This window comes from Megalops cyprinoides, chromosome 6, assembly GCF_013368585.1.
Source record: "Megalops cyprinoides isolate fMegCyp1 chromosome 6, fMegCyp1.pri, whole genome shotgun sequence".
Classification (NCBI taxonomy): Eukaryota; Metazoa; Chordata; class Actinopteri; order Elopiformes; family Megalopidae; genus Megalops; species Megalops cyprinoides.
The window spans coordinates 10,585,706-10,605,785 of NC_050588.1; the positions used below are offsets into that span (position 1 = coordinate 10,585,706).

A 20,080-nucleotide genomic window follows, 5' to 3' on the forward strand; every position below is an offset into this window, starting at 1 on the left:
CAGACACACAGACACACAGACACACACGCACACACACACACACATACACGGGCTCTGGAGAAATGACAGACTAAACAGACAGAAATAGAGCAGAGTGCATCAGGGAGCCACGTGCACGGTGGCAGCGCGTGGTACAGCGGGGTTACAATTTAAAGGGTTGCAGGTTCAGCTCCCAGGTGGGGCACTGCCCTTTGTGCCCTTTGCACTGCCTCACATCAAGGCGCTTTACATGACCTGCTACAGTGAGAGGCCGGTCCATACAAATGGATCATCCGTGCTAAATGTGAGCTAACACAAGTGGAAATGCTGCCTGTTCAGCAGAATTGAGGAAACGACCGCTGCGTTAAAACGCAGCTGAGTGGGGTTAAATGGAAACCAGCTTGTTGGTTTGAAGCAAATGTCAGAGGTTCCACGGCCCTGCCACAGCAGGGGTTTGCAGTTCCTGAGAGCGCAATTAGCCCGAGGCTCTGCAGTAATCTGAGGGTTAGTCTGGATTCGACTAAAATGTCAAGCAGGCTCCGTCGCTGTGAAAAAGTGGTCGGATGCCAGGATGGGGACTAATCTGAAACGATCACACAACAATTGCATAAACACTGCCTGTCAACAAGGGCTGCTAGAAGCTTTTTCCATCAGCCCATTTCAAAAGTAGTCTTTTACAACTGAAGTTCTGCAATTCAAACATAAATCTCTTCAAATATCACTCACAACATTCTAAAGTTGTGAGTGTATTTCCAGGGTAATTTATCAACGGCACGACACTAAAAATATTGCTGAATTTAAGGCCCTTCAGAAGCATGGATAAAATTGAGCAAACAAACCATAGCTTTGGAAGTGTTCTTATTTCCTTATTTCCTTAAGTCCCAGTCTATGCCATATTCTACTAAAAAGAAAGGGGGAATTTTCAGCTCGGAGATAATCTCTCCATTTTTTTAAGGGACCAAACTGTAGCTTCACCCTCCCCATTAGTGTTATCGAAATGCACACTCCCGGCACAAGCCCTGCCTCCTAAGGCTGATTCCCCCGAATGAGCTGTTTGGTTTGACCAGTGTCAAGAAATCAGATTTGAAAAGGCAGTTTAATCTGATACAAATGGACTCGGCGCAGTCTCTCGGGTGAGGGAGGGGGTGGACGCACCGGCAAGTGCAGGTGCATGGTCTTCGGAGCGCTGCACACTAGACACCTGCAGTAGTATTGTGTTCACGCTAACAAGAGTTACGTCAGTCAAACACCCACTCACCCCTGCCTTCTGTGTATTTTGTGGCTAAAAGTGAAATAATGAGGCCTCATGGATAACCTTGGTAAGTTACATTAGGGATTTGAGTACGAATTTTAACTTCTGAAGGCTGGGAGGAAAAGCACAACTTTTTTTTCCTTTCTGAAAATGTTTATCATTCTTTTAAACCCTTATGCTGTCCAGCCATTAACGATTAACCAAATACCTGGACATTCGTCAACTTACCGTCAACACTTTCAGACTACCCTCTTAACTAACATTCCTCTGCACATTTAATATTATTCCACGAAAGCTGCAGTTCTTTCTTTGTACACTGTAGATTTGGGACTCTGGGAATTCTGGGTGAACTTGTCTTTATCTGTCCATGAGCAATTCACATAGCTGGCAGTTCACAGAAAAAGTTCATGCTTACTCCACAGAATCAAGTCTTTGTTTACTATAAATACTAGCTGATACAAGTACTGATGTGAACTAGGCAAGTACAGCATTCAAGAACTACTAAGGATGTGCAATTTTCAACATTTTGTACAAGCTTCTTTGTTGTCCTGTGACACCAGGTACACAAGTAAAAGGTTGGTGTGAATTATTTACGGCAATACACTGAATGCCAGAGAGGCAAGTTTAAGTGCGTAGCCCCTTGTGTGGATCTTTCTAGGGAACACGCAGACCTTGAAAATTACCCACAATGCTCTAGTTTGGGTCCTTCTCCACTTCCCCCGATTCCACAGGGCTGACCATCTGGCTGGCTGCTCATTAATAAGTCATTAAATTTTTCGAATGCATCTCCTGATCTCGGTGCAGCGCTCCTTTCCCCAAGCCACAGATTTAACAGGCCAGATGACCTGGCTGGCTCTATGTGAGTGCTGGGAGTTTTGCTAAGCGCGAGATTGAGAGCTGTGTTGTTGTTCAACACCTTGCTCTGATGCACAGCACTTGAGGAATCAAAGTGTGAACGCTGCAGTCCGAAAGAAAGGGCACCGTGCCTGCAAAACGCTTTGGCAGCCTGGCGGTATACATTAACCCAAGAGCTTTAGCTTGGCACCGATGCGTAGTTTCACATCAGGACTTCACTTGAGTCCTATCCCCAGGCTCCAGGCATGCTGTACACAGTCTTTTATGACTCTCTCTCACCTTCTATCTTCCCCAGTCTCTCTCAATTCTCTCTGTACCCCAGTCTCTCTTCTCTCTGCCCCATCTCTCTTTCCCTTCCATGCTTACTCCTTCCCTCTCCCTCTCTCTTCCACCTTCTGTCCCTCTCCCACCTTCTCCTTCCCTCTCTTCCTCTCTCTCGCTTATTCCCTCCTCCCTCCCCCTCTCTCTTTCCCTCTCTCCCAGTGACCGGCCAGCCCCCTCTCCTTCACGCCATGCATGAGAATGAGATATCCTATTACCGCCTTACAAAAAGAAACTCTGGCTGCCTCCTGCAGTTATTCACCAATTCAATGTACCGGGCACAGAGTTATATTGAATCTTTCAGATAATCTTACATTCTGATGCACGCAAAGGAGACCGGGAATTGATTCTTTTCAAGGGTGTGGCAGGCTCTCCTAAAAGTCCTGTTTTTTTATCTTTAATAAACACAAGAGGAGGGGAGTCCAACCGCTGGGAAATTTTAGCAGACAATGTTCTGGAACCTGATTTATCAGCTTCTGACTCGGCTTAAGGGTAAACTGCTTAACCTTCAGAATTACACACACCACCCCACCACCAATGCTGTGCGCTGTGTACTACCCTCCTGGCTATAAAAGCACATCCCTACGGGCATTGCCTTGTGAGGCTGAAGTCCAAACCGTGCTGCCATCCCCTGTCCACGTTATATTGTGTTCGCCAGACGTTTGTACGAAAAGCTGCGTAACAGGAGCACAGCAAGAGACGTGGACATGCCACTCCAACAGAAAGCAGGCAGAGAGTTTTCCCTACTGAATAATACAAGAGAAAGTCTACAAAACTGCAAAGAATCTCCTCAGTACCTTGACTATGGAGAGAGGTTACTCTTCTCTCTGCAAAAAAATGTGATGAATAAAGTAAGCAACCCCCCCCCCCCCCCATACTGACAGCACTGCAGACCAGCTGCCTTTTCACTACACAGTTCTATACAACGAACATGAAAAGAAATGCAGTGACCTTCTGCCATGCTGTGCAGCGTGCTGCCTAAAACATCCAGCCTGTGAAAAGTTGTCTGAATCAAATGTCAAACCGCACAGGGAACACACAAAGCCAGCCGAGTGCTGCGCTAAAGGAACCGGTTTCTAAAACACAGCCACACACGAAAACCACAGCGGGCGAAGTCCCTCACCACGATGTGTGCCCGTGTCCCCCCCCCCCCCCCCCCCCCCCCCAACCCACCCGGTGGCCCCCCACACCACGGCCCCCCACCCCGCCCCCACCTCGCTCCCCTGCCAGCCTCACTCACCCGGCCCTGCCTCTGTGCCATGGTTCCCTGTTGCAGCTCTGTGCCTCTCCAGCCCGGGAGCACCTCTCCTGCGTGTTTTTACATCCAGCAGGCGTTATCATGGTAATCTGTAGGCCAGGGGGAAAGAGGGCTGTGACACCTGACCAGCCCCCTCTCTGCTCCCTCTTTCCTACAACACCGCTGCTCACTCATGCTCTCTCTCTCTCTCTCTCTCTCTCCCTCTCCCTCTCCCTCTCTCCCTCCCTCTCTGCCTCTTTGGGGCTTGTGCGCTCTCTCGCACCGTTTCGGGACGCCCCCGTTCCCCCCTTCGGCACCTCCCGTCCCCCTCTTAATCTGGCCGGTGTGGCAGAGCCCCCGAGCCCGCCCGCCCCGTGGGCTCGAGGGCGGCGCGCCGACAGAAAAGGATTCAAAGGGGAATTAAAAATCCTGCTTCCGTTAAGCCTAAAAGCATCAGAGGGCTTCCGCTGCCGCCACCCTCCCCCCTCCTCCACCCACCCACCGAATCAACTTCCAGTCTAAAAATACACCCCACCCTCACCCTTCCAGGCAAATACCTCCCCCCCCCCCACACACACACACACACACACACTTCAAAAGACCTGGCAGAGTCACTGATGCAGGTGGGTGTGGGAGGGTGCTAGCAGGCGGACACTGTGTGTAAAAGAACAGGTTTAGAGCTGGCCACGGGGTCATTAGCCACTTAATCCCACACCGCTAATACCTGCGCCTGCCGGCCAATTTCCCCACCGCAGAGCACGCTCACCGGACGCTTCCCCCGCACGGCGGGGCCGGGCCATTCAAAGGGCAAATGCTGTGAAAAATGTCACTTTTCCGGTCTTTTCTTTTCACAAAGCTGGATTAAAGATCAAAACACACATGCGATTTTTTTTTCATGGCTTGTTATTGACAGAAATGGCCAGAAAATAAAACCGTTTTCGGATAATCCTCAAGCTGTTGGTCGGAAACCGTGGGAAGAAAGCAGGTGCTAAGTGGCAGCTTGGTGAAGAAACCCAGCCCGAACATGACCTGGTTTGGTGTTTTTAGGGAATCGAATCCCACGTCCGAACGCAGGGCAATGTTTTAATCATTTTAATTGCAGCAACACAAATAATTCTTGTCAAAAAATGATCTTGTGATCTGCGATGTCAGCATACCATCCAAACGTTTGCATCAAACAGAAATGAATTTATGAGATTATGGAAGAATAAAAGCTCTGTGGTGTTCTGATGAATGGCCTACCTCTGCAGACTAATCGATTCTGAATCAAGTGCACTGTACATTTTTACTGCACACAAGTGGTAATATCATTATTTCTGCATTTGCACTCCTTTAGAGCACTCGACCCCGTTTACAGCTTCCTGTGCGGGTGGTAAGTTTTTTTCTTGTAACATTGAGCAATGACAGAACCTGGTTTTTGTTCTTGATAAATATATATATATACGTATGAACCCTGCCCACTACCGTGTAATGAAACCTGGAGAAATGCAGGCTGTAATCTTCAATGGTTTTGAGGGGGAAATATAAAAAAGAACAAGATCTTCTCAGGGATTTCAGTGCATCATGTTGGTGGATTACTTTGCCACATTGTGGTAAACAATTTCGCTGTCCTTACTTTGGGTTTCCCACCCCACCAGTCTATCTAGCCAATGAGTGAATGACAGACACAATCTTTCCTATAGCCACACAGCCACAGAAGGTATTGACAATCGAGAAGGTTTTCCAGGTATTTAAAAGACAATCTCAGAACTGGGAAGACTGAGAAAGTATTTTAAACCAAGGCAGTAATTAGCAGAATGAAGTGTTTCAGTGGCAGTAGAAGTCTCCAGGGCTGGGGTGTTATCTGGGAACAGGACTTGGCATGCCTTACACAGGGCGTGTGCTGTCCGTGACATGTGGGTCACCCTCTGCAGAGCGGAGCGGTGGCCGTCTCAGTGACGCTTCCCGTGACGGCGCATTAATCCCCAAATCAGACAATCCGTCACGCAGGTGTTGCGGAAAACAGGCCGATAGGGGCAGATCCCGTTCTCACGGGCCTCGCACACACCGCCCGCGAACCTGGATGCGCCAGAGGTCGAGTACGGCTCACGCCCTCAGACGTAAAAGTGCGAACATGCGGAATGGGAGAGCAGTCGGACCCTGAGAGTGACATCTTTACCTTTACCAAACAACCACGATGGATCCCTTGAGAGGGAGGGGGGGGAGTGGCGACATCCAGAAAATGCACAGGCAGTGTGCTGACAGGTAGAATGGAGATATTCTGTGTACGGAGACGGCTGGTTAAAAGAGTTACGGGATAGCGAGACGGCTCTGGAAGGGGAAAAAAATAAATAAACGAAAAATGTTCCATAGGAGTCTGTGGGGACATGTCACATTTCACAGCTTTTTGCCATTTTTCGCTCCATGCTATCGAAAACGACTGGGGGCCCCCCCCCCCCCCTTCCCCCGCCCCCGGAGGTCGAACACTCAGGAGCCGTGACACGTTTCACCCACAACGCCGTCAGCAGAGTGAGCGAGTGAGCGGGGAGCCCAAGCGCCGAGTGCGAGCGGTGAGTCCTGACAGCGTTTCAACCGTCAAGGGGATCAGCACGAGAATCTCGTTTCCTCAAATAACCTCCTTCCCTTCTTCTCACGTTTAGCTCGGAGAGCGTGTGTGTGCGCACGTGTTTGCATAAGATGAGCGATTCCTGCCTCTGAGAACCTCAGTGATCTCTGATCTTTCCTCAGGTTATTAACCAGGTAACTGGTCAAGTCCAGTTATCCCAGCAGTAATTGCTGAGAGGTGCCTCTGAATTTCACAGAAATTGGACACCTGAGGGCTAGTGTTAACCACCACAGGTTTGACTGGTTGAGTTATGAGTTAAACAGCAGTAGGTTCTGCCCACTGACTCAGATATCCAGCAGATGGGACACAGAGAAATGTGCTACAGCTATTTTCCATGCTAAAGGACTATCTTCATGTGTCAGACAATTCTGGCAAGTGGTACCGAGGACTGGGCATTGTTCTATTCAGGACATGCACACGCCTCTCAAACTGTGGTTACCGGTTATAGCACTGGACTGAACCCAACGGCTGCAGGTTCTTCGCCCCGGGTGGACAACTTGATTCCTTTAAATCACGGCAAGAAAAACTGAGCTGTATGAGTGAGCTGCTCACTGCCCACGATGTAAGAAGTACAGTCATTAAATGGTCAGAGTAGCTGATTTATCATTTCCTCTCAAATCTACTGAAGAGCTTGTATCACATCTCACAAACGCAACTGAAAGGAAATCTAAAGGTCGCATTCCATGCTTTTTTTTAAAGGGATAGTCAACTGTGTTTCCAGAACACGATGGGTCCAGTGCGTGCTTTAAATGAGAGTTTGTTCTTTTAATAAGCAGCCCCACTGTCGTGGATGTGAACGCATTCCCAGCCTTCTCCCTCTGTCGAACTTTCACAGCTGTGGCTCGGGCGTGATCTAAGGCCGGCTCTCACGGACTCTCAGGGAGTTGCTGCGCACAGTTATTGCTTTATGGGCCAAACCTGAAGTGCACAACACCCGCCGTCCGCTCATCTGCTGGCATTTCCTAAATCCTAACCCTCAGCCTAGCCCAGCGCGGGGGCTGCTTTTTTTTTGGTTGGCAACGACCTTTCAGTTTACCTGAAAGCTTCACTTGGAATCACACTTAACAACAAGAACACTAATAAAGAAGGGTAATATTTCATTTTAAGAACCTGCAACTGAGGGAACGTTTGAATAGGACATAAAATGTCTCTGTTTATCGCAAGTGCTTTTTAAGTGACAGCCCCCTCACTTGAGACTTGTTTTTTCTTTTATTAATATAAAAGGCACTTGATACTGTGTGGACTTCGTGGAAGAATTACTGGCCTTAAATCAAACCTCTGACTCGTTACTAATGTTAATTGTTAATCACGTTAATCATTAAATATGTTACACAGTTACACTGTTAAAATTGTTTTATTGTAATTTGGGTTACTTAAACAAGAAGGTGTTTCTAATAAATTCAGAATAAAATGGTTTGTTCTGAGGCTGGGGTTAGGCCTTGAAAGCAATTTGACAAAAATAGTCCTCATAGGGAAATGATTTCTTTACCTTAAGGGGAAATTAAGTCATGAGGAAGTTCAAATTAACACCAGCCTGGGAAGCCCTTAAGGAGCACAGGAAGATTAAGTAAAGTGTCACAGTTAATCTCATTTAAAGGGCTGTTAATACAATTAGATAAGTTGATAAGTGCGTTACTATTTATTAAGTATTAACATATTTCATAACAACAAACAGGTAGCCAGCTGGTTGTAGAATTTAAATAAACAACCACAGCAACAGTTTGAAATACCTTTCAAACAGTTTTTAAAAATATGCTCAATATACTCAACTAAAACAGACATTTGTCCATTTGGACTTCTGCTACTTTTTAATGAATATATTTACATTTTACCACAGACTCCTTTAGACCTAAATGAAAAGTGTTATGAAAATACCAGTCTGCGTATGGTTTGCAAATTATTTTAAAATGAAATCATAACTAATAAATAAGATGCATCTTATTAGCATCTTAAAGGCCCGCACCGACAGACAGGCATCTGTATTCCCACTGGGATACTAATTTTACCAGTCTAATTTTAGCACAGTTAACAACTGAAACAGACTATTGGCGACTAGCACAGACTTTTTTCCCCGTCAGCTCCAAGAGGCTGTAAAATAAAGGCATTGATAATCAAAGAGTCCGAAGCCCACGGGAGCCGCGCGCAAGCAGAGGAAAGCGGCGGTGTGATTTTTCAGCTCTGCTTTCCTCTTGATCCTCAAACGTCGGACCGCACACAAAGGATCGCTTTCGGCCCTGCCGGCGCTCGCTGTTGAGATGAGCGTCGCTTCGAGCCCCTGATAGCAGGTGTGACATTTACCTCTCCCTGCCGGCCTAACGAGCTGACCGCCAGCGCTGAACAGCTGGCGGAACAACTAAAACAGCGTGTGCCAGATAGCGTTTAATTTTTGCTTCGTGCATTTTCCATTTTCCACAGTCTGCAGCAATTCCTCTGTTCCTAAGTAGATGGTTATTGCTGGTTACAGCTGGTTATTTTACCAAAAAAAATATTCACCAGACTAACAGTGTGTGTCCAGCTGAGTTATGAAGTGTCTTTATATTATACCCACTGGGAACGTATCATTTGTGCCTGAACACCCTGTAGTCTCTGCCTGCACCTGTTTCTAAGGCATCTAAGAATGTGGTTTTCCGGGTCATTCATAGCTTCCCTGTCAAAACCCTGGTTCTACCACATTCCTTTTACAGCACAATAGCTCGGCATTTCCTCTGTTTTTTCCCCATCAGTTTCACAGGTTTATGAGGATCTAGGGGTGCAGCTAGTCTCTCCTCATTCAACTCACTGACAGAAGCAGGGACCGGGGAAAAGTCATGGCCTAAACTTAGACAATCCCACCGCATTGGAACACCGTTCATTCTTTACTGCAGCATTTCACTGTTCCTCAGCCATCAAACTCATGGCAATCTTTTCCCAAAATCTCTCTGCACCAACTTATACATGTATTGTTTTAAAGATGCTACAAAAAAGTCAACTTATGTGTATAGCTCTAGAATGCGAGAATTAGAATGCGACATGCATAAATAATGCCGTTTATTGACAGCTCAATGGTCCCGGAGGCGGTGTTCAATGAATATTTATTTCCACACTGACATCACCTCATGCTTCACGACTGCGTTTCGTGCACGTTGCATTGGAACGTGACTTACAAATGAAACGCTGAGTGTACTTTAAGCACACCAGCATGAAATTTTCATTAGTAAGAAGTTAAGTTTGTAGATGACAGAAAAACAATGCACTGTTCTACGTCAGTCACCCTGGAGTGAGGGGCTCTGGTGTTGGCCCAGTCGTACCCGGCGCACCACTAGATTAAGGCATTTTGCAACTTCCCATGATGAGTGAAGTGGGAGTGGCATCTTTTATGACACTGGCTAAAGTTCGTGGGACTTCCTGGTGGATGGCCTGGCCTCCTTTGTCCACAGATGAGCTGTGCTCGATCCTGCCCTAGACTACCAGTCCATCACAGTACTGGCATGACTGACAGGTTCAGCCAGAGGGCCAATCGAGATAAATGTCTAAAGTGAAGGTGGTCAGTCGGGTCAGTGTTCTTAGCGCAACATAAGGCATACTGCAGAATTCCTACATCAATCACGCCCTACTTTAGGCATGTTGCTCTCTGCACTGATTGAATATAAAAACAGATCGAATTCATCACAGTAAAGAGATGTTGAGAAAGAAAAAAGGTTCTTTAGGACCATAGAGGCTGTCTGTTTCAGTGTGTACACTGGACGAACAGTCCTTTTCTGTCACAGAGAGAGAGATTTGGTTGCTCCTGAAGAGATGTGTTATTCTATAGTTCTGCTGTTTGTTTTGTAATAAAGTGGGGTCTCCGTGGATCGGACAAATACATTATTCCTCCATTAATGCAGTCAGTACTCATGCAAAACTGAAAACTGGATCTCTGTGCTGGTGCTGTGGTCCATGTGAACCAAAACTCGACACTTCCACTCTTCCAGGGGTCCAAAATGAGATATCCAAGTAAACAGACTTACTGCCAGCTAAATAATCAAAGTCAATTTCTGCCTGGGCTCTCTGACGGACTTTTGATACTTTCTGGTTATATAAAGTCTTTGTACTCAAACAAAATCCTTGCCCTGGAGTGCATCAAAATAGGGGTAAGCCCGTTTACACAAGTTGCAGACAAACTGATTGGCACTTCATGAAGAAAAGCAGAAACTCAAGCCAGCCCCGCTTGGATTTCCCACTGTCTCCCACTGTCCCGTCCCAGCGGGAACAAAATGAGGTTCTGACATTCCTGCAGGGGGGGGCCTGAGAAAACAGCCATTACTAGGAGCCCCTCTGTCAGGAATGCAGGGCACTCAATGGAACCCCACACCCACTGAGGGGAGAGAACAGAAGAGAGAGATGAGACTGAGAGAGAATGAGTGACTGAGAGAGAGAGAAATGTAGGGCTGAGAGAGAAGGAGAGAGACAGACAGAGATGGGGGTGAGAGAAAGAGAGGATGTGGGAGGGAGACAGAGTGATATAGGAAAACCGGCAGGAAGAACGACAGAAAGGATGAGACACAGAGTGGGACAGAGCGATAGAGATCGAGAGAGAGATGGAAGAGGGATCAAGAGAACGTGGGAGGGAAAGATACAGGGAGAGCCACAGGATAGCTGACAGGCAAGGAGAGGAGGAGAGAGAGATTTGGAGATGGGAGAAAGGTAGGGTGGGAGGAAGGGTGACAAAGGTAGATAGAGGAGGAGGTAGGCAATCAGGCTTTAAACCACGTACACTTAATTCACTGCTCTTAAAGGCACACAGTATGCTTCAAAACCCAGGAAAGGTGCATAGTTGGAAAAATAAAGCATATATAAAGAATCAGGGCTGACATCATGTGCGCTTGGTGCAGCCAGACACTTTTCCAAGGATGTCTTTTCAAACACCTGCCTTTCTGCAGAAACCATAATTCACTCTACGCTCCAACAGAAACATAAAATCCTGACTGTTTGTGTAAAAAAAGACAAATACAAATTATTTTTTCCTAGAAAAAAAGCCTTTTGCCATGGTCCTGTCACAAGACAACAACATTTACTTCATTCAAAAAGGATGAAAATAAACATATGCTGAACGCAGGAGCTCCTGAGTGGCTCCCAACAGGCTTCGTTCTGCTGGGGTAGGGTGCGTTTCGCTGGCAAGGGTTCCCTCGTCTCACTACTCGCCCAGGGTCTAGGCGTCACTAAGATGACCTGTGTGGGATGCCCCTATCCTCCATTTGCCGTTTGCTCTCCCAGTGCGTTATGTGACATGTAGTGCAGTAAAGAGCCTTGGCTGGAGAGTGTGGTTGCTTAGGGATCGCATTTGCTGCTCCCCAGCTCTAGTACAGAGGCTGGGGTGAGACGGGGCCTAACATGCAGCTCCTCCCTCTCCTCTTTCCCGCTCCTGCCTCACCAAACGAACCGGGAGGCTGAAACGGAGACGGGCTCCCCGTGGCTGCGTTGCGTAACCGCCCGGTGAAGTGCGAAGCGCGGAGCGGTGCTGGAGAGTGCCCACGCGAGCCGAGGGGTCGGCTCCCACGCTCCTCCGCTCGCCCACTTCAGCCGCGGTGCTGTGGGGGGGGATCCTGCTGCAACAACACCGGGCCGCGCAATCGCCTGACACTCGGTGAAATTACACCTCCGCCTTGCGTAACGCGCACACATCCACTCCCGCTGTTCCTGCGGGTTCGCTTTTCCCCTCGAAACAAAGAGGCCCGGAGCGGCAAATCACGAGCCGTTTTCTCACAGCGGAGACTGCCTGTCAGAGGACCCGGGCGGCGACATGACATTTCAAGGGTTATTCAGTAAAAGGCTTTTATTTGAAGCTGTGAGCTGAAAGCCCGCGTGATTGCTGCCTGTTAGGTAAGCATGAGGTCAGAGCGGAGACGGGCGACAGAAAGTGGAGTCTATTGTCCTAATTCACCGCTCAAAGAGCAATGTGCAGCTGCAGTCTCTGAGCCACTCTCATGTTGTGGGAGGAGAAGAGGGGCGGTAAGGGGGGGGGGGGTGTTGGGGAGATCTACTCTTTATTCACTGCATGTCCACGTCTCCTCACTCCCCGTGACCCAGGCAGCAAATCAGCATTCCTCCCGGGCCTGACCCCCTAGAACGTCCTCCACCCCTGTGAGGAACGAGCTGGACTTCGCCCCTGGAAAAGACAAGGCCGCGGTCCTAATTGATAGCATGGCAACGCGGCCCTGGATCTCCGGAGAGCGGAGAGCCTTTCCCACCGCAGTACAAAGGCGGGATCCAATCTCCCCCACCGCCCGCTCAGCACCGGCTACAGCCCTATACTTTAGTGCTATCAGGGGAAATGAATGACTCACATCAAGACAAGCCGCCATTGGGAGCAGGGATGGATAGCTGGGGGGGAACCAGCCAAGGCCACAGTCTGAATTAGAAATGTCCTGTGAACCATCACAGAAAAGTTATGTGACGTAAAATGCAATATTTTCCTACAAAATTGAATTCAAGATTTATTCAAGACGTACACTTTAGTATACATCATTTACAACTCAAAAATAATGTCATGTACTGTATTTTTTATATGAAAAGCATAGCCTATTCCATTTTGAGTGAAAACAGGTGCATAAATGTATTTTGTCTTTCTTTTTGGAAGTTGGTACGTGGCTTATGTAACATGACTCCATTTTTAACCGTTACAGCGACTTCCTTGTCCAAAACACTTGGAAGGGAACTTGATGGATGCCCCAGTGGCAATCTCTAGTGCGGAAAGACACCGAAGAGGAGGGTACCTCGAAGTGAGTCACGTCTCTCTTTGCGTTTGCAGAAATCATTGCTTCTGCCAAGAGCCTAGAAACGGGAACCTCAGCGGCAGAACTGCAGCCTCACAGGAAGCAGGCCTCAGGAAGTCAGCACGCAGCTCAATCTCTAGATTTAGACTCTGCAGCTGGTAATGAGATGCCATGTAAATTTAATGCAACAAACTCTGAGGCCAGATCTTTTTTTTGTAAAAAGTGTCAGAATTATAATGTGAAAAAGAACTGAATTTTAATGATTTGATGCATGATTCATCCCACAACAAAGGACTTTCCATCCACAATAACAGGAGCGGCGCTGTCCATGTGAAAGCACAGAAAACGTCCCAAAATATTCATCTTTTCAAAGCGATGCTGTCTTTACAGCAAACCGCAGAGCATGAGCTAGGAGTCTTCAGCATGGGGTACAGCTAACCCCAGAACTCCTTGAACAACACTGTCAGTGCTCCTGCCCCCTAGCTGTTGCTGTCCCCTGTCTGTCTATGTGTGTCCATGTGCTTTTGTTTTCCTTCGCGCTCCAGCCCTGCCCCGCTCTCTCCGCCCGGTCCCCGCCCACCTAATTGCCAGATCACCGCCAACTGCCTGCCTGCCCACCTGCTTCCCATCACCTCGTCAGCCCAGCCCTATATCTTCCCTGCTTGTCTCTGTCTCGTTGCTAGTTCGTAGCAGTGTTCCTCGCCTGTTTCGTCCCCGCCGGTTTTCTGTCTGTGAGTTCCCGATCTCGACTCTGCCTGTGCCTCGACTTCGTTTCTGCCTGCCGCCTGGCCCAATTTGCCTGATTTCCTGCCTACCTGGCTCCTGACCCTGCCTGCTCCTGTTCCTGACCCTGGTTTTGCCCACGGACTGCCTTCCTGGTCTCGACCCTGCCTGTTTTGATTTCACTATTTATTCTGACGTTTGCAATAAACCCGCTTGGAACCTGAAGCTCCCGTGGTCTGCGTCCGAGTCCTTGCCTGAGCCGTGACATGGGTGGGGACCCTCGTAACCATCAATGAAAGTAAACACTAGCGAGAATAAAAAATACTGTAACATACTGCATTTAAAATGAATTCTAAGTGTACCATATTATCCTGATGGTTTCCATTATAGAGAAAAAATGCATGCTGTGTAGACCTACATCATATTAACACATTGTTTATAGCCATGGCCAACAGAAACATGCCCCAGGTAAAATGCATCAGGTTCCCCGTTCCTTTCTGAGTTCCTGTGTCGGGGTCTATGTGCACAACAGGGGTGAAAATGGAGAGGAAAAATACCAGGGTGTCCTGTTTATGCCACCCCCGATGATGCCTTTATGTTCTGAGAAGCTGTGGTTAGTCTTTCTGTGACACACTGTCACAAGTCGTGCTTGGCTGCACGCCACGTTCACCATCATTAACCCCCCCCCCCACACACACACTTATTTACAGAGCACAAGCTCCACAACTGAAGCCTGCATCAGCCTTACTTAAGATCAGCGTAATCAGTAATGCTGCTGAACATTGATGCACAGCAGGTTTCCCCTGCGGTCAAACTGAGGTCAAACCTCGGTCAAACTGTGGTCAGCCTTTATCCTGTGGTTCAAATATGTTTTCTGTGTTGACAGTTATCTGCTGAGGGAGTACATCAAAACTGTCCTGCAATTGCTATTTGGTCAACACAATAATTTCAGCTATGCCACAACGCTTATTGCAGCCAAACACAATGGATTGTAAATAACTCTCAGAGGATCCTACCATTACTTTACTGACAGATTCACTTTGTGCTTTACAACTGTATGGATGAACACACTCCTCTGTACAGGCCTGTACATCAGTGACATCACTTCCTAATACAGTGGCACTGGAAATTGGGTCACTTCACGGTCCACTGGAAAACAAATCACAGGCACCGGCGTTCATTAAAACAGGGATTTGAGGCTGCTGACATGAGACAAAACGACTTTCACTTCACCTCTGCAGCCAGCAGGTGGCAGCTTGTCAGTGGTACACAAAGAGCATGGTTAATGGAGGTGATTGGCTACCATGCAAAAAATGGGCAGCGGTGGGCCAGACCATTTACTTCCAAACCTATGTGGGTGCAGGGGGCTGGGGGGCAACCTTCCGCTCCTAGGTGAGGGGTTCCAGAGATCATTAACTCTTTCTGGGCTGGGAAAGCACCACTGAGGCAAAGAGCTCTTGGACACTGAATCAAACTCAGAACCCTGTTCTGGAGCCTTCACCCTCCAGGAGAGACACTTAGCTCTCCTTTCAATCTTGTCAATCTCATAGTTATGACATAGTTATTACATAAAAATGAGGGCATTGGGTTGTGTTTATACCCACCCACATGCTTGGCATCAGTCATTACTCTTTTTAAGCTGATGCCTTGGCTCTAATCTACACAGTAGCTTTAGCCGTGCAACATATCTGGATAACTGGACCATGACCAAGCCCAGGCCTCCTTGACCTACCTGCTTGATGGCACTGTGGCCTGCTTAAGTAGTAGAGACAGCACACTGGGTCTCTCAGGGCAGACAGACACTTATCGCTATTGGAGTAGTGGAGAGATAGATTTAGTGGGTAGTGGGTTAAGGTTTCTGTATCTAATTTCTGGCCCTTACTCAATGCATGTGAGGAATTCACTGATGTGTTCATTTGCCTTTCCCTGGTCACAGCGAATTAAGCTGTGCTGCTGGGGAGGGGGGGGGGGGGTGAGTTGGAGCTGAGGAAAGTAGCTGGTGTCCTCCACACAGATCTTAATCCAAAACGTCTGAGCCTGCATTCCACCGCGGTGTTAACCATACGGCTTATTGGCCACGCTCAGCCTCCATGCCTCCCTTGCTCTGTCAGCGCAGATTTACTCGCGTTCTTTCCTCGAGAGCCCTTCAGCGGTTGCCAAGAAACCGGGCACGGTGACAGCTCCATCTGAGGAGAACTCTGGGCATGCTCAGAGCGACCCGGGACTCAGCGTCCACTGGTCGGCCTGCCTGGACTCAGTCCCACTGGGCACGCTCATTAGGATTCAGGGAGTAAACGTACCATACAGTGAACAGCATGGCCTGGGCTCACTCATTCTGTGATCACACAATTTATTATTTACATACAGACAATATAGACTGTATGTTACGTACAATATGGGACACATCAGGTCTTATATGTCATACACAAGCATCTGAACATGTATAATACAATATATGAAAGCAGTGGTCCAACTCTACAACTTCTATCTTAAGAAGCCCAAATCTAAGAACAAGAGAGGGAGAGAAAGAGAGAGAAGGGAGGGACATAGACCTAGTGATACTACTGCAGAAAATACACATGGTGTCCGTCTTTCACCCGCATAAAGAACCAAAACGGGGAAGATAAAACCCAGTGAAACATGGACATGAAGGGAGACAAACCTGCACAATAATTTTGTGATGCCATTGCAGAAAAAATTTGTCAAATAAATTGATTTGTCAATAAATGATTGATTTAACTTGATGCTGTCAAATAAATCAAATCAAATGTGTCTTGCAAAGAGCAGAAAGAGAGAGAAATAGGGAGAGAGAGAGAGAGAGAGAGAGAGAGAGAGAGAGACAGACATAGAGACACACAGAGAGGCAGAGAGAGACAGAAAGCAGCACAAACACTCAGCGACGATGTTCCTGCGATGACTTCTTTCTCTACCGTTTCTCTCTGTTTCATCCGGAACTGCCAAGAGGACCGAGAGAGAGGACTGAAAGAGGGCGAGCATTGAAAGAAAGGACACGGACAAAAAGGAGAGCCCCACAGAGCTGAGCGGGCACTGCTGAGAGTATCCGGTGACCAGGTAACCTGGCACCCCCTCACAGGCAGCAACAATGAAGAGCCACCGAAACAAGCCGTCTCCGTTTCCTCACAGCGACCGCGTGAGGGGGAGCACAATGCGCCACTTTGTGTGACTTCGTCCAGCTCTGTCTGAGTGCCGTGAGCGCACACGTGTGTGTCTGAGACATGGGCTGCAAGCCCAGGGGTAAAATGCAGCGCCTCTACTAATGCCAACACAGGGATGTTTTTCATGCATGGTTACCCCACTCTGCGCCGAAGCCCACTGTAAGGGTCGGGGCAGTCCAACACCTCGTTCCTTCCCTGTCCGCCACGACAAAGTCCTCGAAACTTTTCCCACATGTTTATGTTGAGGGGACATTACGAGGGCAGGGGGTTGGGCACGACTGGGGTCGCCTCTCTCGTCGCCAGGGGGGCTAACCTGTCCCCAGCAATTAATCCCACCAGTCTCCACCAGAGGACAGCTGTCAAAATGTCTCCTAACACACAGTGCATGAGCCAGACAGCCACCTGACTACAGGCTCTGACAACAGTGTTGAGTATTGTGTTTGCTAAACCGTATCCGTGCCAGCTAGGAAAATAAAGTGGTCACTGATGCGGTAATGAATACACCATCACAGTGGACACCTATGTCTCGTGCATGAGTTAAGGTGTTTTCCACATTAAAGAGGTCTTTGTGGAACTAGCTGACAGAGAATGGTAACTGAACACACAGCTGAGAAGAAGACATCCTGTCATTGTAACGTGTGGATATAGTTTGTCGAAGTTAAGGGGACACTATGGAGTTTGTGATACTACCTCTGGGAAAACAGCCTGAAAGGGGAGGGGACCTCAGACCGTATCACCCCTGAACGGCATCTGACCTTCAGAATCCTTGCGCTGCATGCTTGCCGTGCACTGCACGTGAGGGGCAAACTTCAAAAACACTGGATTCGGAAATCCAAGGAAGCGTGTGGCGGCGGGAATGTCATTGATTAAACTAGTGAGAAATGTACTACACGTAAAGCATTGATCGACTGATTGACTTTTGCTTTAACTGAGCGGTAGTGGGTGCAAATCACGTGCGGGACACCGAAACTGCATCCTTACGGAAGGTAATTTACGATGATGCCTAAAATACTGACCAAGGTGTGTGTTCAAGGATCTGAGAATAATTTCCCTAGTATGCTGCGGCACTTCACATTCCAACCAAATGTTCGTATCAGTTCAGACCAGATAAAATTTAAACGTTACACGTAACGTTGTACTATACTAATTTGTGTCAATCAGACAAAAATTAGCTGTGCGGAAATGTGCATCATTAAAAATACCCTTGGTCACACTCACAGGTACAACCACAGCCTCAGAGATGTCGCCACGGTAGAGGAAGAATTCTTTGACATATTTAAATTAACTTGGATTGCCGGCTAGTGTTTTTTAGTAACAGGCTGTTGATCAAAACAATATGGGCAAGTCTTCATTTGATCTGTCAATAATTCCGTGCACTACAGCTTGTTGATTAGCTGGTTACCTATTTACAGAAAAAAATATCATAAGAATATCGCACTGATCACCTGGCTTCGTTGCTAGTTATAGCTAGGATTTATTAGCTAGCTAGCTAGGTACAGTCGATAGTCAAGGTCAAGATACGGAAAGCATGTAACTCGGCTAGATATCTAACAACACTTGCTAGCTAGACTGCTATGATGCATAACATGTATAACTTAGCTCGCTATAGCTAGTCGAGTTACATTTGTTTTTGAACACTAGCTAGATAGCTGTATAATGAACGCAACGACGTATACAGGCACGTATCCAGTTACCGTAAGTTCAGAAAATATGCGGCAAGGTATGCCTATGCCGGGGTTTTAAACCGCAGAGACTTCCAATGTCATGCTTCGGTCACGCATTCTACTAGCACGCACTCTTAAGTAGCTTTTAAAATATTAAGCTAGCTAGGCTAGCGATCGGTGTGCTGCTGGCGCTCGTAGTTTTAGCCGCAATGACAGGCGCGTTTGTAAATCACTTCCTACCTTCTTGACAGGTTTGTGAGTGGTGACAGCGTTGAACGCGGAGGACAGCTCTCCCATGCTCATGTCGCTGTTCTTGCTCACTGTCATCGCCGAGTATTTCTCCGCCACGTTCTCGCTCTCCTTGACTTCTTTACTCGCCTGTTTCATCTCCAGCTTCCCGTCCCCCGCAGACTCCGACATCGCAATAAACTTGTAGTAGCTAGCTGACGATTCTGCGCAAACTAGCTAACCAGTTAGCTAAAAGAAATTTCACACTGTACACGGGGTTGTCACTTCTTCCTCCTGTTCCTGCTTCTTGGAGACGGAGGCGTCTACTTATCGCTAGCCTTCGCGATTCACGGTAAAACTCATGCAGCTATAAAATACGTCTTTGCGCCGATATGCTTGCACTGCTTCCATGCACCGTGTTCAATTAGGTAAGGACAGGCGACGAAACGTTGTCACTTGCTGCCTTGCCAAGAGCCGTCCCCGTTTCCTCCGCGTAGGACTGCGCAGTTCCCCCCCGGAGCAGCCAGCTGCAGGCGATTTGTTTGCTTAGGCAGTCACCTGAAAGCGTGGGCGGAGAGTAGGCGGTGCCTGGCCAGCGCGGAGAAGCGGGCGGCCCTTCAAGTAAAGTCATATTCAAGCAACATTTCGGGTCAGATATGTTTTGCAGTAATACCGTCTTGCACAATCGCTTGAGATTTCTTCAGTGATTGGACCTCAGTAGTCTCCGTTTCCTTATGCGCAGATGTAAGATGGACACGGACGTTATCACGATAACGGGTTAGGACAAACTTTTTGTTTCAGGTGAATTGATTTTCACACTGATGTGTGTTTTTGAACATTGCATTGTGCAGTACAGGAAAGCACGTGCATGGTCAGGTTCTCGTGATTCATGTATGGTAGGACCTGCAAGGCTCAGCAGATATTACAGGATCTAATATACTTCAGGTTAATGTGGCAATGCACCCGTACTTTTGTTATGAGTGAATGTGAATAAGAACAGGGTTCAGTACATCTACATACTTAGGAAAAAATGTGTACGTTTGATCAAGTCTCGTGTGCCTGTGCTTTCGTCAGGACCGTGAAAGTAAGTGGATGCACGGGGTTTTGGTAATGTGTGCGTGAAAACCCGATGGCATATTCCTTTTTCCTTAGGTATATTATGAAGAATATTGACTGAAAAATTAAACAGTCAATCGTCTGCTGGAACACTGCCCGCTCTAGAAATTAATATCATCCAGGCTGTTGTATAATTCCCGTTCGTTATCTGTAAGAAATTCGGTGTATCATCGAGGAGCTTTGCCACGATCTA

The 20,080-nt window shown here is 47.7% G+C and overlaps 1 protein-coding gene across 2 annotated transcripts in view; it reads right to left on the bottom strand.

The window, feature by feature from the left end:
- Positions 1-19,298, bottom strand: part of LOC118779088 (S-adenosylhomocysteine hydrolase-like protein 1) — a 39,629-nt gene extending 20,331 nt beyond the window's left edge. The window contains exon 1 of one of the 2 annotated variants that reach the window (XM_036530972.1): positions 18,784-19,298. In XM_036530972.1, coding sequence (XP_036386865.1) covers positions 18,784-18,963 — 180 coding nt within the window. In that variant the 5' untranslated portion in view covers positions 18,964-19,298. Of the gene's footprint in view, positions 1-3,647; positions 3,862-18,783 lie in introns of those variants that run through there. The other variant, XM_036530973.1, reaches the window with a different exon arrangement.
- Positions 19,299-20,080: the final 782 nt, after the last annotated feature.